The sequence below is a fragment of the Artemia franciscana genome, chromosome 17, assembly GCF_032884065.1.
Source record: "Artemia franciscana chromosome 17, ASM3288406v1, whole genome shotgun sequence".
Lineage (NCBI taxonomy): Eukaryota > Metazoa > Arthropoda > Branchiopoda > Anostraca > Artemiidae > Artemia > Artemia franciscana.
The window spans coordinates 9,945,390-9,972,682 of NC_088879.1; the positions used below are offsets into that span (position 1 = coordinate 9,945,390).

Sequence of the window (27,293 nt, forward strand, 5' to 3'; positions counted from 1 at the left end):
GTTCCCATGTTCTTTTGCAAATCTTCCCTAATAGTCTCACATTTCAGCACCGCGTGGAATTAAAAAGTATCTTTCACTAAAGGCAATTGTGACGGCAATGATCATTATATGTGGCAAGAGCGTTGAATGGAGCATCTATCAACAAGTGAAATGACATCATTTTTATACAATTCTGGAAAGGGCTTATGCCAGATTTGCCTCTCACTCAGACTATCTGTCTTGGCTTTTTCTTTAATTAGCCATGGCTCTCAACTTTTTCATCATAGTTCACCAAATTGATTTTAATTCAAAGTTGATTTTAATCATTCGGAATGAGGTACAATATATTTTTTCCTCAATATATGAATTTTAATGACAATTTGGCTTCACCCGTAAGCTTTAGCGAAATTATTAATATTATTAATGCTTATTTATTAAAGTTACTAATAATTATTAATAATTGAAATACACAATTATTTTATAGAAGAGTTAGATAATTGTCGTAATAACTTTGTTGAATATAAATTGCAAAAAAAAAACGAAAAAAGAGAAAAAACACTTCGTTGAGCATATCCAGGTACCGAGAGTAGTTTTTATTTTTTGTCTAATTTTCTTTATTTTCTTTTTTGATTTCATGATTTTTTAATTTTTCGTCCAATTTAAAGTTTAATTTTTTGTATTTTATCACTTCTCAGAAAGATACAGCTGATCCCGCGAAACTCATATGTGAACATCTTTTTTTTAACTAGCTATACGCACATACAACCGTACCAACTTATTTTATAATGACAAAAAAAAAGTTTACAAACGATAGAATCCTTGAAATTTCCGGTCGTATCAAAATAGACTTAAACCTCTAAGTGAAATTATAATATTGGTAATTTAGAATTAAATTTGTTTTAAATTATTCTAGTTCTAATGGAGTTCCATTATCCCTCTCATCAGTTCCATTAGCATAGTATCAGTTTTTCTATTAGTCTTAGGATTATATAATAGGTGAACTCTCAAAAGTGGTTCGAAGCTCATCCCACAAAGACCCATCGTCTCTATACCAAAAACAAAACAAAAAACAAATGACATAAAAAAGTCATAAATAAATACAAATATTAAATTTTAATATAAATAGTTTTATTTATGATTATATAAATTTTGACATATTATTGCAATAAACTTACAATAATTTATAAATGGTATTACAATAACCTTATCATTTATTATATTATAATAAAATTATTGTCATTATATTTGATGATGACAATAATTTATAATGATAATTATCATCAATGATAATTCGCTTATGAACCGTACCTATAGATTCATAGGAATAGGCAAGTGAATGTGGGTCGATAATTGTTATCAATGCTAATTATCATTATCAAATGTCGTCATCAGATATCAACTGTCATTGAAAATTATCATTAATGATAACTGTCATTATCGTTAGTTGTCATAATCGAATATCGCTAATTGTCATCAACAAATATAATTAATTGTCATTGCAAATTGTCACTAATGATGATTATCATTAATTGTAATGAGATCAAACATCATTAGTTGTGATTGCTAATTATTTCATAGTGTAGCCGGAGCAGGCTACGCACGATAGAGGAGGAGCTTCAACCAATTCTGAGAATAAAAGTGACTGAATTGCTCTTTACACACATCATTATTATAGTGAAGTTATATATAGTGACGTTATTGCTCGTCATTAACATCGAGATACTTAATAATCAACAAATTATAAATGATATATTTTAAACATTCATTGTAAGCTTAAACATTTTTTTGTTAGCTTAAATGGATAAGGGTTGAAAATCCTGGGAAGAAGGGGGAACCCTTTGGTAAGCTTAATTAAATGTATATATTGAAGAGGCATGCCGTTGCCACTAAGAGTGCAATAGAGGTCGTACAGCATATTTATCAAGCATTTTTTTTTTTATCTCAACGTGCGTTTTGTCTAATGTATTTTAAGTTTATTTATTCCTATTTTTATTAGTTCAAATCGATTCGTGTTTAGACGTTTGTCACTTTAGACTAATAAGAAACCTTGCCGTTTGAAACCTACCTAATGTTTAGGCATATTAATTTATGACCAATCATAATTTGTTTCTCTTTTTATAAGTAATCCTAATTAGTGTAAAGTGACAAACGTCTAAACACGAATGTCTAGCTTAGGACACGTAAGAACGAGGCTTAAACAAACGAAAGAAGCCAGAATGAAAAAAAAATAAAATAAAAAAAAACAGTGATTTTTCTTCAAACATTCAAGTTGGGACTGCAAAAGACTTACCAATGAGTAAAAGGGACGTTAAAACATTGTAGATGGGAGGCGGTGCCTTGTACCCCCTTTGGTACTAAAGTTCTTAAAACATATGACCAGTGGGCAAAAAGGATAAATTATAGGATATAAATTGATAGGTTTATGAAAAATGGGTTTAAGCCAGGAAATTATTTAGCTTTTTGCCCCTCAGTAAAGCAAAATGATATTTCTTCAAAAAAAATAGTCTATTCAAAAAGGTCCTTTCTATTTATTTTGCCCCAAAAATAAGTAGAATATGTTTTCGGTAGGGTTGTTTATTTTTGTGGGGGGAGGGGTTTAATAAAATTAAAAAAAGCACATGGAAAAATTGTTTGTATACATTTTTGTTATGTCTTTACGAGTCAGACGAAACCTCAAAGAGGAGGGTTTAAAATCTCTAATCCTTCCCTCTGGATACGCCCCTGGTAGTAGGGACTATTTGTGTTGATAAAAAAACTGTAATAGTCTATGTCGTTCAAACTCTTCATTTCAGGCAAATTTGAAGAGAATACCCTCGCTTAATATTCTAATATACTCTCACCTAATATATTGATATACGAAACTTTATTCCCTAACTACTGCTAAACAAATACCAAAGAATGCGACTTGATAAATAAAATTTAGACTATATTCGTTTCAATTAAACGGTCATTATAAAGTATACGCTCAAACCTAAACCTTGTCAGATCAAGTGTCTGATATCTTGAATGGATGATCAGTTCAGCAACAGCACGGCCAGCAGCAGGTGCTTGTTGCAGTCCTAAAATTATGATACAATACATTTTCAACAAGTAATTAAACAGAAAACAAGTGCTAATTCATTTCAATTAAAGGATTTATAATTTGAAAATATAGAGAAAATGGGTATAATACTTTCATTCGTGTTATTTGTATGGTGATATTGGAAGTTTTTTTCCCTCCTCTTAGTTTTAATTTTCGTAGCGTAACATCGTAACATTGTAAGTGCTAAAGTATGTAACATTGTCAGTGCTAGTTTTTATTTTCGTTGTATAACATTGTAACATTGTCAGTGCTAGTTTTTATTTTCAGTCTGTAACATTGTCAGTGCTAAAGTATGTAACATTGTCAGTGCTAGTTTTTATTTTCAGTCTGTAACATTGTCAGTGCTAAAGTATGTAACATTGTCAGTGCTAGTTTTTATTTTCAGTCTGTAACATTGTCAGTGCTAAAGTATGTAACATTGTCAGTGCTAGTTTTTATTTTCAGTCTGTAACATTGTCAGTGCTAAAGTATGTAACATTGTCAGTGCTAGTTTTTATTTTCAGTCTGTAACATTGTCAGTGCTAAAGTATGTAACATTGTCAGTGCTAGTTTTTATTTTCAGTCTGTAACATTGTCAGTGCTAAAGTATGTAACATTGTCAGTGCTAGTTTTTATTTTCAGTCTGTAACATTGTCAGTGCTAAAGTATGTAACATTGTCAGTGCTAGTTTTTATTTTCAGTCTGTAACATTGTCAGTGCTAAAGTATGTAACATTGTCAGTGCTAGTTTTTATTTTCAGTCTGTAACATTGTCAGTGCTAAAGTATGTAACATTGTCAGTGCTAGTTTTTATTTTCATACTGTAACATTGTTAGTGCTAAAGTATGCCACCAGGCATGTGCACTGGTTTGTCATATCTATCTATGCAACTGTTGCAAATAAAAAATTATCTATCCATCTATCTAATCTATTAGGATATTTCAAACTCCAATTGTACACGAGACAGCCTAAATTTAATACTCTGTTGCGCACAGTAGTGCTAATTATATTATAGATATAGTGCTATTATATAGATAGTGATAGTGATATAGATGTGATAGTGATAGTGATATAGATAGTGCTATTATATTTCAGACAGCCTAAATTTAATACTCTGTTGCGCACAGTAGTGCTAATTATATTATAGATATAGTGCTATTATATAGATAGTGATAGTGATATAGATGTGATAGTGATAGTGATATAGATAGTGCTATTATATTTCAGACAGCCTAAATTTAATACTCTGTTGCGCACAGTAGTGCTAATTATATTATAGATATAGTGCTATTATATAGATAGTGATAGTGATATAGATGTGATAGTGATAGTGATATAGATAGTGCTATTATATTTCAGACAGCCTAAATTTAATACTCTGTTGCGCACAGTAGTGCTAATTGCATAACAATATTGGAATTATTCAGGCGAAATATTCCAATTTCTTTATTATTCAAAGTTTGTTTTTTCCCACCGCTTTGTTTTAATATATTACACCCCTTTCCTCTAGATTTTCATTTGTTAAATTCTGGACAAATTGAAAGAGAGAGGAAAAACATAGAGAATGGAAGAAAGAAGAGGATAAACAGACAGAGAGAGAAAGTGAATGCAAAATAACTAACACAATAAAACAGATCACAGTTTTCATTTGAATTTGGCACTAAGAGTTTGGTTAGACATATGTGATTCGGGCATAGATCACAGTACATTTTCAACAAGTAATTAAACGGAAGAGCAGTGCTATGTCTCGACTTGTTGAAACAAAAAGAGAAACGTACATAAGGGGAAAGATAAAGGATCACAGAAGAAAATAGATAGAGAGAGAGAAAGAGAAAAAGTGTAAGTAAAATAACTAACCTAATAAGGCAAATTACAATTTTCATTTGAATTTGACATTATGAGTTTGGTTAGGCATATGTTTTTATTATAATTTGTATAGTTAGGCATATGTGACTTAAAATGAAGAAAAAAACAATAGTTAATTGTTTCCAAAATCCATAAAGATAGCCCAATCCTGTAGATGTTCATCAGACAGTGACTGTTTCTCAGATAGTATATAGATGGCACGGTTGCATCTGTGCTAAATATCCAAAATCTAGTAATCGTACTATGCTCATTTTTGTAACCGTAAAAAAAAATATACAACCCGGTGATGATTTTTGGTCTCAGTCATAAAATAAAGGGTCTGTTATTATTTGTGATAAAAGTTACAAATATTGGGAATTTATTGAGGGAGAACGTTCACATATTGGGTAATAGGAAAAAAATACTAAAAACGAAAAATCCAAGAAAGAAAAGGCAAGTAAATTAAAATCAATCGTTGGGTTTCAATTTCCTCTAATTTAAAGTGGGATATCCGCGTTAAAGATACTGTCCATAAAGCTAATGCGTCCATGTCTCTCTTTAAAATCTTGAATAAATTTAACGTCCCCCCATCCCATTCTTTACGGATCTATACTTCCTTTGTCCGCTCGCATCTTAAATATCATGAAAAGAGAAATCACCAATGCAATGTGCATGTTCAGTTTGACATCCTGGCATTTCCCGTGATGAATCAGAAAAAATCTAATACAGTCAAAAAAGAGCCCTGGGAATAATTGTTAAAAAAAGCTAAGGTACCATACTCGCTCCTTCTAAAAAAGAGGAAGCTGGAAACTCTTGAGCACAGGAGAGGAACGTTGTGCGTCCATTTTGAAAAAATGCGAACCTTCGTACAGATAACATTTTCCTCAAAAGACACTCCCCATCCAGACACCACCTGCCACATACTGTTTCTGAGCCCCTTCCTATATTGTTCCCCGTCCGTTGCTTTACCTCCAGGTATGCCAGGTAAACCTCCGTCACCTTCATTACTGATAAAATAAACCGCCAGTTTTTTTTCCTTTTTTGGTACTGGTGTTACCTAAGTTGTATGTTCGTTTGATTCTTTTGTTCCCATCGATTTTTTTTATATGTTCTCTTTTAAACCTTTTCAACACTAATTTTATCTCACTCTTTTAGTTTTGTTTTAGTTTTTACCTTTTTAACTTTCTGATATTTTCCCGCTTAATTTTTTTTTACTAATGAATGACTTTGCCTTTCTGATTTTGTTGTTTTTGACATTGTTTGGCCAGTTTTTTAGTTGTGCTATTTTAATGCTTTATTTTTTTACATTAGCTGCACTGAAAGCCATTGATATGAATCATTATCAGTCTAACTGTTCTACTGCATTTTTTCTTTTGCTTTTCATCTAAGTGCAGTTCTTCTTTTTTTGTCGTTTTTAGTTTTCGTTTCTATCGATTAATTCAAGTAAATCACATATTGCGTAATAGGAAAAAAACAGTAAAAAAAAGCTAAGAAAGAAAAATCAAATCAAAGAAAAAAAGTCAAAAGCAAATCAAAATCAAATGGGACATTAGCTGCACTGAAAGCCATTGATAGGAATCATTATCAGTCTAACTGTTTGACTGCATTTTTTCTTTTGCTTTTCATGTAAGTGCAGTTCTTCTTTTTTTGTCGTTTTTAGTTTTCGTTTCTATCGATTAATTCAAGTAAATCACATATTGCGTAATAGGAAAAAACAGCAAATAAAAAAAAAGCTAAGAAAGAAAAATCAAATCAAAGAAAAAAAGTCAAAAGCAAATCAAAATCAAATGGGACATTAGCTGCACTGAAAGCCATTGATAGGAATCATTATCAGTCTAACTGTTTGACTGCATTTTTTCTTTCGCTTTTCATGTAAGTGCAGTTCTTCTTTTTTTTTCGTTTTTAGTTTTCGTTTCAATCGATTAATTCAAGTAAATCACATATTGCGTAATAGGAAAAAACAGCAAATAAAAAAAAAGCTAAGAAAGAAAAATCAAATCAAAGAAAAAAAAGTCAAAAGCAAATCAAAATCAAATGGGACATTAGCTGCACTGAAAGCCATTGACAGGAATCATTATCAGTCTAACTGTTTGACTGCATTTTTTCTTTTGCTTTTCGTAAGTGCAGTTCTTCTTTTTTTGTCGTTTTTAGTTTTCGTTTCTATCGATTAATTCAAGTAAATCACATATTGCGTAATAGGAAAAAACAGCAAATAAAAAAAAAGCTAAGAAAGAAAAATCAAATCAAAGAAAAAAAAGTCAAAAGCAAATCAAAATCAAATGGGACATTAGCTGCACTGAAAGCCATTGATAGGAATCATTATCAGTCTAACTGTTTGACTGCATTTTTTCTTTTGCTTTTCGTAAGTGCAGTTCTTCTTTTTTTGTCGTTTTTAGTTTTCGTTTCTATCGATTAATTCAAGTAAATCACATATTGCGTAATAGGAAAAAAACAGTAAAAAAAAGCTAAGAAAGAAAAATCAAATCAAAGAAAAAAAGTCAAAAGCAAATCAAAATCAAATGGGACATTAGCTGCACTGAAAGTTATTGATAGGAATCATTATCAGTCTAACTGTTTGACTGCATTTTTTCTTTTGCTTTTCATGTAAGTGCAGTTCTTCTTTTTTTGTCGTTTTTAGTTTTCGTTTCTATCGATTAATTCAAGTAAATCACATATTGCGTAATAGGAAAAAAACAGCAAATAAAAAAAAGCTAAGAAAGAAAAATCAAATCAAAGAAAAAAAGTCAAAAGCAAATCAAAATTAAATGGGACATTAGCTGCACTGAAATCCATTGATAGGAATCATTATCAGTCTAACTGTTTGACTGCATTTTTTCTTTCGCTTTTCATGTAAGTGCAGTTCTTCTTTTTTTTTTCATTTTCAGTTTTCCAAAAAAAGAAATATTGAAAAAAAAACTTTTTATTTTGTAAGTTTGGATCTTATTTTTAAGAAAAAATATTAAATTATATTATAATTTATTATATCATATCGTTATAACTGTTATATATTATATGTTATAATATACATTACAATTATGATTAAGGCTCATTGAATGGATAGATTTGAAACTAACTGAATGGAGCAATATGCTTTGTCTATGTACTCTTATGCAAATATAAGCATAAATTAATGACCTAAATAAATATAACCTAATAAATACAAACTAATTAATATAATGTTAATAAATATGATATAATAAATAATAAATAAATATAATATAAATAAATATAAACTAAGTGTAAAGTAATTAGTAAAGGAACTAATAACAAAATTTACATTTTATCTGTTTAGCGGAAGTTGTAGACTTTTCGCCAATTCATAACCTTATAGGGAGCATAAACCTTAAGCTTTTATAGCTCAATCTTTATTAGAACACATGCCTTAATATAGCTTCTTAATATGTTTAAGCTTTAATAGAACATATGCTTTAATAGAGCTTAAGCCTAATATGTTTAAGCTTTAATAGAACATATGCTTTAATAGAGCTTAAGCCTAATATGTTTAAGCTTTAATAGAACATATGCTTCAATAGAGCTTAAGCCTAATATATTTAAGCTTTAATAGAACATATGCTTCAATAGAGCTTAAGCCTAATATATTTAAGCTTAAATAGAGGAAATGGCGAACACAAACCTTAAACTTTTGGGAAATTAGCAAAGTTATTAAGTTATTAGGCTTAGCTGCACCGTTAGTTATTAAGTTATTATGTTAATTATTAAAAGTTATTAAGCTTTTAGGCGGAAATTTTCTCTCCACGATTAGCGCTATTTGAAAACTGACCATATAACCCAACTATAACCCAAGTATAACCCAATAACAATAACTGACTATAACCCAAGATAATATTGAAGAACTAAAATGTTTGTAGGGTTTCTAACTAAACAGTTTCAGACGAAAAAATATATTGTCTTAAATTAGACTCAACATCAATAGGTAACAGTGAGGGCTCTATTCAGGATTTATGCTCAGCAGGAGGGGGGAATCAGAGGGAATTAAAAAAAGAGATTAGTGGTTATCAAGATTCCTGTATAGAAAAGTTAGTTTATTTGTATTTTTGTACTGTGTTTACATGCATTGTAAACACACATCAAATTTATACAATGGGGAAGCATGGTTGTCAAAAGAATCATCTAGCCTTTCTTCAGAAGCAGCCAGAGGTACCAAAAGAAGAGAACAACCCAAAAGCGCTTAACAACACAGCTGCAATACAATACCCTATGATACCCTAATGGCCTCTGGAGGCACAGGAGAATTCCTGTGTGGAATATGTACGGGATGAGGTCCTAATATAGCATTCTGTTCATACGTGTTGTAGTCGTAGCGTTCAGTCCAGACGCTAAAACCGTTGAGTTAACCGTAAAACCCGTTAAACTTTAACCGTTAAGTTGAAACATAAAAATTTGATTTTAGAGGAAAAAATTTAATATGACTTAAAAAGATTACTGTATGAGGGAGTGACGGACTCACCCTCATCGCCAATATCATACTTTTGACTATTTATATTGTAACTTTAACAAGTTTAACCTTTTTCTATAAAAATGGATAGAAAAAGCAAATCGATTTACCATGGCCACTAAATCCAGTTGCAAAGAATACATTTCTATGTATGGGATGAGGTCCTAAAATAGCGTTCTGATCATACGTGTTGTAGTCGTAGTGTCCAGCCCACGCGCTCTTTACCTGAAAGAAAAACATAAGAGTTAATAAGCAGTAGCTACGCCATTGACCTTATCTACTTTTGTGCTTCCTGAATAAGTTCTGGTAAAACGCATATGAAATAGCCGCTTCGATACGATAAAATATCATATTGCATAAAACGGAATGAATGGTTTATATTATATTAAAATGTTTTCGTGCATTAGTCTAAAAAAAAAAACTACACAAGAACCTTTTCAAAGAAAAGTAAAGAACTATATTCAACCAAAGATCAGACGAAATGAAATCAAACAATTCTTCAAGTATAAAACTACCATATATCACAATAAATAAATAAACAAAACCCAAAATGAATTACATTGCCGAGTCAAAGTCAAAACGACCAGAAACTAAAAGGAGTGGTGCTGACGCCCCCGTGTCTTCTAAATATCAAAACGTGATTTCCATAGTTTGAATAATATAATCATAAGATTTTGCTGATACACCCTTTTGACAACCTGCTTGCACATATTGTGCTTTGACTTGGTTCAAATTCCTCCTCAATTTTCCCTATAGTTTTCACCTTCATATGCTTAGCCTTAGTGGTAGTAGTCATCGCAGTAGTAGTGGTTGTTGCAGCTGTATATAATGGTAGTAACAGTAACAGCAGTACAATTGGTAATAGCAGGATGTACGTATTGCCCTTTGGTCAGTTGAAGACCAACCATCCTCCCTGAAAGCTTCAAATTATTGCTCTAGGCCGTTCCTAAAATATTGCTGATACACCCTTGGGGGCTAATCGCCCTCCAATTACTTTCGACTCTTAAAAAGGGAATAGAATTTTCGATTTCAAATCAAATGAGCGTCTTCCGAAGTTTCTACGACAAGTGAAAAAATGAAAAGAAAAGAAAAAATGAAAAGAAACGAAACAATTAAAAAGAAAACAAAAGAGAAAATATGAAAAAAATATGAATATAATATATAAATATATATAAAAAAAATATGAATAAAAAAAAAAAAAATAATATATTATGCCAAATTCGTTCTTTTTAGGCAGCGCTATTGCGCTACCTACGATGTCATCTAAAAATAAAGGATAAAGATTTTTCATAGCCATCGATGGCACATTAGGTGTCAACTCTACGTTTCATCTGCTGGGTCTTTTTTTGCAGGGATAAATAACAAGCCTGTTAACATTCAGAATTCAGAGTTTTATTCAACTATAAATTCAAAACAAAAACTCTTCAGCATAGTCTCCCCCGTAAGACTCCATAACCAGGAAAGAACAGAGGAGGAACAAAAGAAAAGATATAGGCTACACCAACAAAACATTTTCAACACAATGCTTTAATAGAGCTTAAGTCTAATATGTTTAAGCTTAATAGAACATATGCTTTGATAGAGCTTAAGCTTAATATGCTTAATCTTTAATATAACATATGTTTAATAAAACTTGAGCCTAATATGTTTAAGCTTTAATAGAGCATATGGCGAACACAAACCTTAAGCTTTTGGGAAATTAGCAAAGTTATTAAATTATTAGGCTTAGCTGTACTGTTAGTTATTAAGTTACTATATTAATTATTAAAAGTTATGAGGCTTTTAGGCGAAAATTTTCTCTCCACGATTAGCGCTATTTGAAAACCGACCCATATGACCCATGATAATATCAAAGAACTAAAAAATTTGTAGGATTTCTAACTGAACAGTTTTAGACGAAAAAATATATTGTCTTAAATTCCACTTAAGATCAATAGGTAACAGCGAGGGATCTATTCAGGATTTATGTTCAGCAGGAGGGGGGAATTGGGGGGAGGTAAAAAAAAGAGTAGTGGTTATCACGGTTTCTGTGTAGAAAAGTTAGTTTATTTGTATTTTTGTACTGTGTTTACATGCATTGTAAACACACAGCAAAGTTATGCAATGGGGAAGCATAGTTGTCAAAAGAATCATCTAGCCTTTCTTTATTAGCAACCAGAGGCTTAAGTCTAATATGTTTAAGCTTTGATAGAACATACGCTCTGATAGAACTTAAGCTTAATGGTGCATCTACTTAAGCAAATGGTGCATCTTAAGCTGCATCTACACCATCAAGGATCAACACCCTCAACGGCTCAATGAAACCGAGGATTCCAACACATTTACCCCCTCAAGAAACTCAACACGAGAAACAAAAAAACAAAAGAAAAACATCAACACGCAAAAAACATCCAATTCCTCGCCCCAAAAATCCCCCAAATCACAAGCAAGGCAGGGGAGTAGTGGATGATTTCAAACAGGGGAGTAGAAAATCCTGGATACGGTGCTGGTTGTTTTCTGTTTGTATTGAGTCTGGTTAAAAAGCTGGGATTAAATTGCAATGGCAAAATGAGACAATACAGTGATAACAGGAAGTGGAACAGCTTGATATCCGAAACATTTATTCGTACTGTAAAATGAATATCATGACTGGAGATACTTCCATGCATCTGATTTAATTTTAACAATCTGTAGAATGTTCAACTTGTTGATTACATCGATATATCGATTAAGTTGATACATCGATGAGTTGATGAGTTGATACATCGATGAGTTGATACATCGATTAAGTTGATACATCGATTAAGTTAATACGTCGATTAAGTTGATCACATCGATACATCGATACTTGTTGATACATCGATTAAGCTCTGTTTTGAATGGACTATTTGCATAATTTGGAGCCCTTGCCTGGTACTGCTAATTCATGAGAATGTAAGGAGGATGAACACGGATTATTTCGATTGCTAATTCATGAGAATGTAAGGAGGATGAACACGGATTATTTCGATTGCTAATTCATGAGAATGTAAGGAGGATGAACACGGATTATTTCGATTGCTAATTCATGAGAATGTAAGGAGGATGAACACGGATTATTTCGATTTCTTAACGAAAGTACAAAAGAAAAAACAGAGCAATATTCAGCAAACACACCCGATACAGGGGATAAATATTCAGTGCTGTCAATTCTCAAAAATATAGGTGTAGGATGGGTGGGGGATCAAAATATATTTCTGAAAATCTAGCAGGTTGGTTTTTTATTTTTTTTATGGTGATTTTGCTTTTGTTCTAATGAATACACAGAAAATATGTTCATCAATGAAAATACCCCGAAAAAGGTATTTTCCAAATCCAGGGGGGGGGGGATAATCTATGAACAGGAATTCTCAAACTGTACGCGAACTTTACAAAGTTGCACTCCTTTTTAAACTAAAATTCCACATACATCTAGTTCCACATACGACATGTATATAAAATCCATTAAAATATCTGTACGAGTCATCGGTCACCCGTATTTTCGAGAATCCTGCTAATTAGAGGATTCTTTGTTTCTATTATACGTTTTGAACTTCGAGTCACTCATCATTTTTGATGAGTGTACATCTTGAGTTTCATCCCCAATACATCTCCTTGGGTCCTTCACTTTTTAGATGTAGCTCCACTCAGGGACGCCCATTGGGGGGGAGGGTACCACTGAGTAGGGTTTGTTTTGTTCTTAAAGTCGTCCGACGAATAAGAAAACATATTCTGTCCTGCATCGAAGAATATTCGGTTTACTTCTGCTTCGGTTCTGGGTTAAAAGATTTCACTTCCCTACCTAAAAAAAACTGTGGGTAAAAGAACAAAGGATATTCTCAAGTGAATTTTGAAAGATACCTTTCCTTGCGTTCATGTTAAAAAGTACTTTTCTAGTGTCTTCATTAAAAACTAAAAAAAATCCATTCCCCTCGCCATCAAATTTTCCGGAACTTTTGCTGTTTTTTTATGGCCTTGGTCAAATGAGGTTCTGAAATTTTCATACGGTTCTAATATATCCGTGTCTGAAAACACTTTCAATTTTTACGTAAAATGTCAGTTTAGAAAAGTCTAATTCTAGTTTCACCCCTTAGTTCAAATTATTTTCCCTTACTCCATCTCCTACTGTGACAGCAGGAATCTATGTATATATGTATCCATTGAATTAACGACGCCTCTTGACTACTAAGGTCCTTGCCTCAGTCCCGTATGTTCCTATAGCTAAGTTCGAACTCAGGATCCAGTGTTACCAAGCTGATATAAAATCCACTACAACACCACAGTACTTATCATCCATATAACTTCAAAGGTTCAAATTTTTGCCATTGTTGATCGGTTTATCATTTCTTGTAAAAACAAAAAGAGGTAGATAGAGAGGGACAGACAGAGAGAGGGAGGAAGAAAGAGATAGATGGAGGGACAGAAAGAGAGGGAGGGAGAGCTCTAACATAAAATGTCAGTAATCAGACCTTGTTACAGTTTGAATCCCTTCCAGGAGAAAATCTTGCGATAGCTCTTGCTCTACCCCCACCACCGACAAAATAGAAAAAAACTTTGGTTGTGTGTAAGTTTTACAGAGAAGCCAAAATTCATACTTTTAAAGAGTTGAATGATGGCACTCGTTCGGCCAGTTTCGGCCAAATTTTTTCTTGAAAGAAATTGTCATCTACATCTAAATTATCAGTGGGCGGTTCTTCATGTTCTTCAGGGGAGGAGCCGACTAGATAATGACCAGCCATTCCTTCCCTCCTAAAAATAAAAACTGAATTAGCATAACTCGTTATAAATTCCTGTTTTATATATATAGAGAAATCCTTTAATTTCAAATAGAGAAAAGAATTCGTTTTGCGTGAGACAGGGTTAAAAATATCACAGGATAGTGCATTAATATTTCCATAGTGACCTCTCTAAGTAATTTATAGCTATAAAGACCTCAGTTTCTGTTTTATGATAATGGGGTGAGAACGGATGAACACTATCTAAAGTAGTGCATTGGTTTTTGCTTAGTAAAATTCAGTTTGTTTTGTAAGTAATTAGCCTGGTTTTTGCTAAGTCGGGTAGCTTTTGAAATTTTACTGACGAATTGCGGAGAGAGAGAGAGAGAGAGAGAGAGAGAGAGAGAGAGAGAGAGAGAGAGAGAGAGAGAGAGAGAGAGAGAGAGAGAGAGAGAGAGAGAGAGAGAGAGAGAGAGAGAGAGAGAGAGAGAGAGAGAGAGGAGAGAGAGAGAGAGAGAGAGAGAGGAGAGAGAGAGAGAGAGAGAGAGAGAGAGAGAGAGAGAGAGAGAGAGAGAGAGAGAGAGAGAGAGAGAGAAGCTTATTATTAAATACAAGACAATACAAAATACAATTCAAAATTGAATCCCAATGCACCTATTCCCCCTCAAAAGGTTCCATGGCCAGGGATACAAGGGGGATAAGCAATTAAGGGAAACAATTACTTTCTATATTGCGTATATACTTCTTTCTGGATCATAGCGTCTAGGGCGTTGACGTACAGACCTTCACTTCTAACAACATAATGTCACAAAGTCCAGGGCAAACAGGCCTTTTCAGGCAAGGAGTGAACTCTCCTGAAGATACTAGCTTGTAACAGCCCCAGACATTGAATTACCTTATTTACCTGTATTCTTAGTGCACACAGACATTCACTGTTAAGGATATAAGATCATAACACATATAAAGTACAGTTCTTTCATTGCTGAAGATAATAGGTCGTAATTTTTAGGCCTCAGATTATAGGGCAAAGGCCTGTCCAGGACTTTGTCCGGGGGAGACTATTTTTTTTCAGCCGGTGGGAGGGCATAAGGTTATAATGTGTTGGTCCTAGACTCCATGGAGTGCACAATTTTTCTGGCAAATGGTAAACTTTGCCTGATATTTTAACTAAGGTAAGCACCATCAACAGATTACTTTTGTCACAACACCTAAGGCGCAAAGATCCTCACTGCTCTGGGCAAAATGGTCATTTGTAAGGTCTATACCTCCCAGTAAAGGTCTATATCCCAGTAAAGGTCTATACCTCCCAGGAGGTATAGACCTTTACTGTTAAGGACATAAGGCCATAATGCATAAAACAGGAGACAAGATCTTTCATGAAGAGTGAATTGTATGGGTCTCAAAATCATCTTGCATGTTAGGTACTTGACAACATTGTTTGCCCGAGACCTACCGTTTCCCCTCGACAACACTACTTTGCAAGAGAATACGTTCCACCGATTAAGCCACTCCGAAGATGAAATTTATAACTTCACCTTCCTTGCCAGCACTGAAAACCTATGTCAAGCGGCGCTCAGAAGAACTTATGTCAACAACACAGACAATGTTAGTCTCAACTTAAACCCAGAATTCAGGCAGTTGTCCCCGGCTTGATCATTCATTAACTGAAATCTCATAATTGTCGGTCAAAGATTATTCTTGGAATCACCGTCTACCACATGAGTGGCCCGAGAATGATGTGATAAAGTGACCTCACATCAGATACTGTCACTAAAATGTTTTACGAGTTAGAATATATGTCTTTACATTGATCCAAAACTTATGAAGCTCTTGAAATTAATTACTAAGTTCAAACATAATTCAAATATCCTTCCAGCGTTCAAGTTCAGCGTTTCAGCGTTCAAGCGTACTTTTCAACTCCCCTTGAAAAGTAAAAAAAAAAGGAATACAAAATGAACCAGAGAATGAAGAGAACAGCTCTTTCATTACCAACAACAAAGCGAAAACTTGACGAAAAAAAGGTCGTAATTTCAATTTAGCCCCAAGGACCAGAGGCTGAATGCAGTTGAGCACTCGACGGCCTGATTGCGTGCATATTCAAAATCCGATTCTAGTAGGAAATCGACTGCCTCAGTTTATTGAAAATTTAATGGAATTACACATAAAAAATTGTCTTGAGCGTCATCAGATGGGGTGCCACCTGTACTTCAATAAAAATAGTCCCTCCCCTCTAGCACGTAATTTGATCAACGAATCAGATATCTCAAATATCCTCCTGCTAATTTTTGAATCAGAGATCCCATTAATGTTAAATAAATGCGCAATAAGTCCAAAGTCTAAGCGTTTCCAGGATTTTACAGTTTGATTTTTTTTTTTTTTTTTTTTTTTTTTTTTTTTTTTTTTTTTTTTTTTTTTTTTACAAAAGACAGAAGATGGAAAAATGGGCTGACGGCCAATATAACACTTATCTTGCCTAAAACAATCTTAGAAGTGACAATCTTCAAAGTAGAGAACAAAGCTTTCTCCCAACCTCGTATTTTCTCGAAATGCACAAGAAATTGTTGTCGTAGAAACTTTGAAAAGAGCTAATTCGATTAGGGATTGAAAGGCTAATGCCCTTTTTAATACTCGAAAGTGATTGGAGGGTGACTAACCCCTCCTCCCACGCCCATCATTTCCCAGAACATATCCAATAAAAATTTTGAGATAGCCATTTTGTTCAACGTAATCAAAAGGTCATAAATTACGTCTTTGGGGATGACAATCCCCCCCTCCGGCCACAGCCCTCAGAGCAAGGGTTGTAAGTTATGGCCTGAGGCATATAAGGTTTAAATAGAAAGGGTAATCGTATAAACTCCGAAGGGGGCCTCATTCGATTGGTAATCAGAAGTTATAGTGTTCTTTTTCAGATTGAAAGTGATCGAAGGGTGGATACCATCCCCCAAACCACGTATTTTGCCCAAATGCATCTGATGCAAATTTTAAGATGGCCATTTGTTGTAATAGAAAATTCAAAAAAGGATGCAAATTCAAATTCAAAAAACTCGATTGGAAATTGAAAGAGTCATTGCCCTTTTTATTGGTCAAAAATGATTGAAGGGCAACAAGCCCCTCACGCCCATCAATTCCCAAAACACAGCCAATCAAAATGTTGAGATAGCCATTTTGTTCAGAGTAGTTGAAAGATCCGGCGATTATTTCTTTGACAACCCCCATACCTTCTCAAGACCAAAACATAATTTGCAATTTATTGAAAAAAGCGGCAATGGATTGTCAGTTTAGCATACATATACTGATATTTATTCCTTAAAGTTTAAATAAATTTTATTTACTTAAAGTTAAAACAGACAAAACATTTTAAACGTAATTAAGAGTCAGCTTTTAAGAGTCAAAAGTGAATCGAGGGACGTCGGCCCCCCCCCCCCAACCGATCATTCCCCAAAATATATCCGACAGAAATTTTAAGAGGGCTATTTTGTTCAGCATTGTTGAAAGGTCTAGTATTGGGGATGTAAACCTTTCCACAGTCCACAAGACCAGGGTTGTAAGCTAGGCAATTCGTTCATTGTTTATACATAGTATATGTTATTGAGAAAGGCATAGATGTTTGAACTTTACTTTCCAAGAAGACAAAATGTATTCAGGTGAGCCTTTCAGAGAATGTTGAGGGGAGTGTTGTACTAAATAGGGATTGTCAAATCTCATAATACGGATTGTCAAAAGGGTGCAACACAGGAATAATTGAGCATATTAATTTGGAAAATTTAGGAAATGATTAGGGGGGGGGATCAAAAACTCAAAATTTGCATGCTATCAATGCTACTAAAACTATCACCGCTACTACTACCACACTACTCCATTTACAGTATTAAGGAGAAATTTGAGCTAAATCAAAATACACTATGTGCATACACATTGTCAAAATAGCATATCTCAAGAAATGATTTGGGTTTTAAATTGAAACTTTCAGAGAATACTTAAAGAGGAAGATCATGTTACCGAAAGACAATAAGTGCACACTACTGCAAAATACTACTGTTACAGCTACGTTTACTACTACTACTACTACTACTTCTATTGCAACTACTTGTAGGGCTAAGAACAATGAGATGAGAATTTCAAGTATATAAACATACAGGTTTTCAGAAGGAAATATCAGCGGTGTCATGGCAATGGCTAACTGCATTAAGTTGAAACTTCCAGGACTTGATGAGAGGGATGTTCGACTGACCAAAAGACAAAGGTCAATGCTACTGCTACTAGTAGTACTACCGCTATTCAATACTACTAGTAGTAATATCAATACTACTACTGTGACTACTATTACAACACTGCCTAAGGGAATGAAGGAAACATTTTCAAGAAATTTTGAGGGGGGAAGATTAACATAATCAGAACAGGTCCTCCGTATACGGGTTGTCAAAACACTGTATCAGCAATTTCTTAGGAGCAGTTATGTGTGTGAAGTTGGAATTAACAGGGCTTGTAGTTAGGGATGTTGAACTAGCCATAAGAAATAATTTGCATCCTAATGCTTCTGATTGTACTCATACTATTATTACTGTTACTATTATTACTACCTCTATTACTGGTACTGCTACTAAAGCTTAGGCTGGTAAAATTAATTCTAAAGCTACTACTACTACTATTGCTATCAAAACTGAAGATGTTAAGGCGATAAATTTGGGATATATAGAAGTTGTACGGAACTAAATTGAAACACACTACGCCCCCATAGGCTGCCAAGCGGACGCAACAGAAATGCTTCAGGAATGGTATGCATTAAGCTGCAACTTTCAGAGTGTGTTGGACGGGATGTTGAAAAACCCAAAGGTGCTATGCCCATACTGCTACTACTGCTGCTACAACTTTTGCTACTGCGCAAACTAAGGGCATTAAGGTGAGGCTTTTAAGGAATATTTAGGCAGATGTTGAACTAAAGGCAGATGTTGAACTAAATAAAAACAAGAGCCAAGGGCTCATATGGCACTTATGATGACATCAGATCCTAAAATTAGACTCAGTACTAGAGTTATTGATTATGCTCTTCGTCCAGAAGCACTGAGATCGCTAAAGCACTTGAAATCTCCCCCCAAATCACCCAAAGAGATCAGACGTGGTCCGCTTATGTCAATCACGTATCTAGAACTAGTGCTTATTCTTCCCATCAAGTTTCATCCCCATCTCTCCACTCTAAGTGTTTTCCAAGATTTCCAGTTTCCAAGATTTCTGCTTCCCCCCTCCATCACCAATTTCCCCAGATCCGATAATAATTGAAAATAAAGCATCTGAGACATGAGATCTTTGAGATCTTTCTATATATCAAGTTCCGTTAAGATCCGATCACTCACTCGTAAGATAAACATACCTCAATTTTCACGATTTCCCATCCCTCCAGCCCCCACCCCCGGATGGTCAAATTGATGAAACGACTGTTATTAAGTCAATTTGTCCAGGTCTCTGACACGCCTACTAATTTTAATCGTCCTAGCACGTTCAGAAGTACTGAACACATCAAAGCACAGGAAATCCCCCCTTAACTCCCCAAAAAGAGCGGATCCGGTCCACTTAAGTCAATCACGTATCTAAGACTTGTGCTTATTCTTCTAACCAAATTTCATCCCGATCTCTCCACTCTAAGCATTTTCCGAGATTTCCGGTTTCCCCCTCCAACTCCCCGTAATGTCATCGGATACGATCGAGACTTTAGAGCTCTGAGACACTAGATCCTTCTAAATCTCGGATTTAATTAAGAGCCGATCACCCGTTCTTAAGTTAAAAATACCCCATTTTTTCTAATTTTTTGAGTTATGTCCCCCCATCTCCCCAAAGAGAGCGGATCCGGTCTGGTTATGTCAATCACGTATCTAGGACTTTATTTTATTCTTCCACGAAGTTTTATCCCGATCCCGCCACTCTAAGCGTTTTCCAAATTTCGCTTCCCCCTCCAACCGGATCCGATCGGGAGCTATGAGCATATGGACTTTAAAAAGGTGACAAAGCAATATATGAAGAACAACTTATATTGTTAGTTTCGACCTTTAAGGTAAGTTGTGGGGGATTTTGAACTTGCCGGATGGCGCTATATGTATGTTTTTAATACTACCACTACAGTTTAAGTACGTTTAGGTACTACACGTACTTAATTAACGTAACGTACTTAAGTACGTACAGTTTTAGTACTGCAGTTTAGGGAACGTTTAGGAGTTTCAGTTGAAGGAAAAAACTGTAGGCATGGAGGTTTTCAAAAGGGCACATAAGCAATATAATAGGCAGAACCACTCTATAATGGCTAGAAATATCATTGAAACTTTTAAAGGAGTTAATTCAATTCAAAATTAAAGGTTTTGGTGCCCTTTTCAAGAGTAACAAGGGATTGGAGGGCAAGCAGCCCTTCTCTCAAGCCCCTTCACTTTCCAAACGCATCCAGTCAAAATTTTGACAGCCATTTCGTTCAGAGAACGCTCCAGGAACAATATTAGGGATATTTAGCATGTGAACTCCCCACAACTATTCAATTGGCCCATTATGCTTTAAAATTAAATTTTACTTTAAAATAAAAGGGATTGTGTTTATGGTTGTCAATAAGACACCTCAGCAACATATTGAGAACGACTGGGGGTAATAAGTTGAAACTTTTGGGGATACTACTATTACTAATTCTGCTTTTACAATTTAAATAAATAAAAAGATTGTAAGTGTATCCAGGTTGTCAAAGAGCATAGATAGAATCTTTTGGGAGAGACATTAAGTTTTATTTTTCAGGTCAACATCAGAAGCTATACAATTAAATTAAAAAATATTGTTTGTGTCAGGATTAACAATTGTTTAAAAAGCTTTTTCAACATACAAATAACAATCCAAACTAAGGATTCGTATAGAAAAAGAGCTGAAAAGCTATAAAATATTATTTTTCCGATAAAAAGTCTAGGTCAATTAAAACGAACAGAAATTAATTTAAAACACTTTTTCCACAAAACGCGTTTTTCGAAGAAAAGTAAAGAGCTCCACTAGGCCAAGGATGAGCAATAATAAAGTCAGATAATCTTCCAAGCGTAAAACTACCACAGATCACTATCAATAAATAAATAAAACTCAAAACGATCCGAAATTAACATGAGTAGGGTTGATAATCGCCATGCCTTCTCAAAACCAGAACACAATTTACGCTTTACTGAAAGTAAAAAACGTTTGAAATGTTTTCACTTTTCTTACTTTCACAAATAAAAAATGTAACAAAACTTTTAAGGAATAAATATCAGCATGTGTCAATTAAACTGACAATCCACGGTCATTTGTTCCGTTGTTGTTGTTTTGTTTTTCAGTAAAGGGCAGATTGTTTTCTGGTTTTGAGAAGGCATGGGGGTTATCAGCCCAACTCATGTTATTTTTGCTCATTTTGAGCTTGACATGCATGTTTATTGTAATCTATAAACAAAAATAATCAAATATCCATTTTACCATATTAAGCAAAACCAAATTACGACAGAATTCCTTTTCCACGTCAAGAACCTGTAAATAATCAAATGACAAAGATATTTCCTTGTCATTGGTATTCACAGCTTATATAAATCCTCCGAACCTTCAAGCATTTTTAAAATCCAAATTGCTCATTTTAATATTCGCCTCTGCTCCAAAATCTGCCACTAAAACGAAACAATAATAATGACCAGTAAACTTGCCAATAGAGAAGGGATGAACTTAACTATGCTTTTAAATATATTCAAATAGTCCTATAAAGCCAAATGTTTTAATTACCTGAAATATACACCAGAAGGATCTACAACAAGAGGGCAGTCAAGTCCAGGGCCATCTTGGGAATGGACGCAATACACATATCGTTTCCTGTAATTTTATGAAGAAATAAAACAACCTCATAGGAAACATATAAACAAACATACACATAAAAATATCCATAATCTGCAAAGATTAACACACAATCATAAATTAAACCTCACAAACTTCAGTGAGAAAAGCTGAGCTTGTGGTCTGAACTGCTTTATGTCAGAAAGATAAAAATGAACAAAAAGACCTCGTTGCATTGATTCGTGACGCCCTTTTTTAAGACCAAAAACAGAACTCTTTTTACAAAATATGATTACAACAAAATAATGAGCTACGACAAGCAATGACTGATGAAAATTGAAAAACAAAAACATACAGACAAACACACGGTATCATAAACATTCTTGGCTGTCCCATTGTCTGTGCATATAAATAGATTGTCAGGTTTGCCGACTCTTGAACATGCAACATATAATTTTCCATGGGTAAAACAATCTGTATTCAGATCTATACCTCATTATTCTAATGATTGCCCTTGAGCTTTGTTGATGGTGATTGTTAATCGAACATTCCCTGTGTCCCCGTCGTCATTTATATATCCCCCTGTGCCCCCCAGCGTCCCCGTTGTTGTTGTTTCCCTGTGTCCCGGTCGTCATTTGTGTCCCGGTGTCCCAGTCTGTAATTTCACTTTGAGTGTCGCGGTCGTTATTTATATTCCCTGTGTCCCGGTCGTCATTTTTGTCCCGGTCGTCATTTGTGTTCCGGTGTCCCGGTCTGTAATTTCTCTTTGAGTGTCCTGGTCGTCATTTATATTCCCTGTGTCCCGGTCGTCATTTGTGTCCCGGTGCTTTGTTGATGGTGATTGCTAATCGAACATTCCTTGTGTCCCGGTCGCTTTCTCTTTGAGTGTCCCGGTCGTCATTTATATTCCCTATGTCCCGGTGTCACGGTCGTCATTTGTGTCCCGATGTCCCGGTCTTTAATTTCGTCAGTCGACAAACATGACGTCAGTAGACACACAAACATGACGTCACTCGAAACACACACACACACACACAGACAACTTATTTTTATATATATAGATTATGTGGTCTTAAGCAGCATATTTTGTAACCTAGGCAGTGTCCAGTGGACTGCGCTCTATATATAATTTAACGTTACATAACTTTACGTTATGGAAAGTACACATAGCCGAAACAAAACAGAATTTCGGGATAAGCAATTTCTGAATTTTTAAAATAAATTAATAAACATCCCCTAGCAAGGACTTTTTTAAATGTGAAAGGTTATGCTTAATGTAACTAAACCACTAAGCATAGAATATTGAGGACGCAGATTGAAACCCGCTAAATGGTTTTTAAGTCTTTGTCATGCCATTAATGAGTTATTTCCTAGCGAATTTTTCTTTCATTTTCTATTTTACTCCTCTACATTTTATTTTGCAAGGGGCGTATAAACCAAACCAAAAAATATTTCACATCTGGCTAACGTGAAATACCCATAAGACTGTCATAATCTTCTTCTAAAATCTAATAATTTCTGTTCATTATAAATTTCATGCTGCTTTTTACTTTCAGCTGAAAAAACTGTTTTTTTTTTTAATATAATTATGGAGTAAACAACGACTTTCAATTAAATCTAGACTCTAGGCAATTCGATAAACCTTGTGCATTTTAGAGAAAGGTAAAATTTTTGATTTCAATTCTTCTTTTATATCGTCACTGTGTAAGAAACTTATGGAGCAAGAAAGCATATTTATTTTGAGTCCCAAAGGCCTACTATCTGTACGATGGATGAATAAAACTGGATGACGTCATACTAAAAAAAATATCACTAACTAAATTACAACCACCATTTGACAGAAAAAACATGACGTCAGGCTCTCAACACGACGTACTCATGATAGGATGACGTCACATTGAAAATAAAAGCCAAAGTAATGCTCGCATCACTTCAGTTTTTTACGGTTCACAGAAGAGAGAGGTATTAGTCAGATACAAGTTCAACAGCAAATTCAAGAATCATATTTGGTATTTCCCTTTTTCAGGTATTCTTTTGAGTTAACATGGAGGAAGGAACTTCCGTTTCAAGTAAGTAATTTATGAGTTATTTTAAAAACAACTTCAGAGTTTAGCAAATATCTAAAATTTCCTTTTCAGGTTCTTTTTTAAGTGAACGCAGAGGAACATACTTCAGTTTCAAGCATAGATGTAACAAATTATTTGAAAAAAATTTAGATTTAGCGCACGGCTAATACCTGAAATACCTGTTTCCAATTTATTTAGTAATAAGGGCTTGGCGTAGCGGAAGCGCGCTCGGCGTACGATTCGAGCGATGGATCGAAACCACTATCTGACAACTTTTTTTGTTTTTAAGATTTTAAGACCAGGAAATTAGATGAAATCTTTATAAAAACACAATTTTTACAAAACCAAGTTTTAAAAATGGAATAAAAAGGGGAAAATACAATTTTTACCTCTAAGCATTCTCTAAAGAATACTCGTGATATGCATACTTAAAATTTTTCTAAATATTTTGAATGTTGAGAACTCTTTAACTCAAACTTGAACCACGTGGTTTTTACAAAACCAAGTTTTAAAAATGGACTAAAAAGGGGGAAATACAATTTTTGGCTCTAAGTATTCTCCAAATAATACTTGTGATATACATACTTAAAAATTTTCTAGATATTTTCAATGTTGTGAACTCTTTAACTCAAACTTGAAAAAATTCCTGAAATTTAAACGTGGTGCACGTTTTCAGTCAACTATCTACTGATATCTAACTATTTAAAATACGGATCACATTTAACTTGTTTGAAAATTTTTACGAGTCTGAGTAAAACAGTTCAAAACATTCAAAATCTTAAGAAAATTTTGGAGTACGTATATACGTACAACATAAAAAATATTTTAAAATATTATTTATATAAAAAATATTCTTTAGAGCCAAAAAATTAATTTTTAATTCTAGTCGGGAGTCGAATTAAAAATGCGCGGGATATGTTAAGTCTTATCTGAATGGAAAGTTGATAGAATTCTGTGCAGTTTATACATTTGAGATTCAAGAAATTGACGTGTTTAAATGAAAATTCTCATATATTTTGTTTGATATTTCTTACTGATGAAAGATGATTAATATTTTACACTTTATATGGATATCCCCAGTGCAAACTGCCAAGGACATATCGAGGACGTGTTCGGGGGGAGGGTGGTTAAAAAAACTTTAAAAAACACATAAAAAGTTTGTTTATGCGCATTTTGATACGTTTTTACCAGTCGGAAAAAAACTTCCGGTGGGGGGTCAAACCTTGCAACACCCTTTCCCTGGTTACAGTCTTGCAAGCCTGTACACAGCCTCTCAGCCAATATCCTTTGCACTTTACTGAAAACAAAATACGTTTAAAATGTTTTCACTTTTCTTTCTTATGTTCATAAATAAAAAATTATCAAAACTTTTAAGGAATAAATGTCAGCATGTGTCAATTAAATTGACAATCCACAGTCATTTGTTTTGTTCTTGTTGTTTTTTTTTCAGTAAAGCGCAAATTGTGTTCTGGTTTTGAGAAGGCATGGGGGTTATCAGCCGTACTCAAGTTAATTCTTGCTCATTCTGAGCTTGACATGTATATCTATTGTAATTTAAAAAAAATATAATCTAAAATCCATTTTACCATATTATGCAAAACCAAATTACTTCGGAATTGCTTCTCCATGTCAAGAACTATGACTACAGTTTGACTAAACTAAGTCGATCTCGATTCACTGGGGTAAACACCAAATTCTATTGGATGCATATTTATAACATTTAAATGAGAGGCTTTTTACTAGACCTAAGCCCATCATGGAAAGAAGGAGTTACATGACGGTTGGCTATTTTGTAAGCCCAATATGGTATTTTTTTTTTTTACATTTTATAGCTTAGCACCAAGTGAAGACACTACTCAACTGGTGGATTACTTGATTTGATCGTAAGTCACACCCAGTCTTCTAGGACCTTCTGAACTAAGTAATCGGATTACCTACACTTATTGACTAATCGGCCTTATTGCATCGGCCCTGCAGTGTGTTGCTACAGCAAGGTTCGATCTATGGTCAGGTATTATTAAGCTAAGGTCAAGCCCCCTGCATCACTACATGACAATCTCGTGAACCAATGTTTTGAATTTTCTGAACAAGTGCCTAAACGGGCCGCTCCTCGTCCAGACAGTAATTAATGATGATTGAGCAGGAACATCACGAAACCCAGCCTCTTATAATAGTTAAATAAAAAAAAAAAACTTTTTTTTAACTGAAAGTAAGGAGCAACTTTAAAACTTAAAACGAACAGAAATGTTTGTGGTTTATGTTTGTGGTTAATTATGTTTAATTAACATAATTATTTAATTTATGTTTAATGTTTGTGGTTAATCGTCTCTTTAAATTATTAAATAAATAAATAAATATTAAATAAAAGTAAGTCATATATTATTTTTTTAAAATGATCTAAATCATACGACTAATATTTAATATTTTTCTTTTTCAGGTGAAGAAAGCGGAAGGATCATGTAAATAAGTTATATGTTATATAAAAATTGTTCTAAAGCATATACTGATATTTAATATTTTTTTCTTTTTCAGGTTCACTTTTGATTAAAAATAGAAAAAGAAAGCTTAAGGATCATGTAAATAAGTCACACATTATTTTAAAAAAATGTTCTAAAGCATATAACTAATATTTCATATTTTTCTTTTTCAGCTATCCTTTTGATTCAACATGGAAGCTAAAGGACCATGTAAGTAAGTTATTCTAAAAATTGCTTATTTTAATAATAACTTATTCTTATTTATATACGTTATTTTAAAAAATGTTCGAAAGCATATGACTAATATTTAATATTTTTTTCTTTTCCAGGTTCCCTTTTGATTCAATATATAAAAAGAAAGCTTAAAGAGCATGTAAGTAAGTCTTATATTATTTTTTTAAAATGTTCTAAAGCATATGACTAATATTTAATATATTTGTTTTTCAGGTTCCCCTTTGATTCAACGTAGAAGAAAAAAGCTTAAGAATCATGTAAGTAAGCTATATATTATTTTTAAAAAATGTTCTAAAGCATATGACAAATATTAAATATTTTTCTTTTTCAGGTTCCCTTTTGGTTCACGTAGAAGAAGAAAGCTTAAGGATCATATAAGTAAGTTATATAATATTTTAAAAAAAATGTTCTAAAGTAATGACTAATATTTAATATTTTTCTTTTTCAGGTTACCTATTAATTCAACACGGAAGAAGAAAGCTTAAGGATCATGTATGTAAGTTATATATTTTTTTTTTAATATTCTAAAGCATGACTAATATTTAATATTTGTCTTTTTCAGATTCCCTTTTGATTCAACGTAGAAGAAGAAAGCTTAAGGATCATATAAGTAAGTATATTAAATTTAAAAATATTAATTTTATTTAAATATTATATT

The 27,293-nt window shown here is 33.6% G+C and overlaps 1 protein-coding gene across 1 annotated transcript in view; it reads right to left on the minus strand.

Moving 5' to 3' along the window:
• Nucleotides 1-2,888: 2,888 nt before the first annotated feature.
• Nucleotides 2,889-27,293, minus strand: part of LOC136037815 (FAD-dependent oxidoreductase domain-containing protein 1-like) — a 108,591-nt gene continuing 84,186 nt past the window's right edge. The window contains exons 6-8 of the mRNA XM_065720647.1: nt 13,933-14,086; nt 9,451-9,565; nt 2,889-3,038 (exon numbers count right to left, since the gene is read on the minus strand). Coding sequence (XP_065576719.1) covers nt 2,899-3,038; nt 9,451-9,565; nt 13,933-14,086 — 409 coding nt within the window. The 3' untranslated portion in view covers nt 2,889-2,898. The remainder of the gene's footprint in view (nt 3,039-9,450; nt 9,566-13,932; nt 14,087-27,293) is intronic.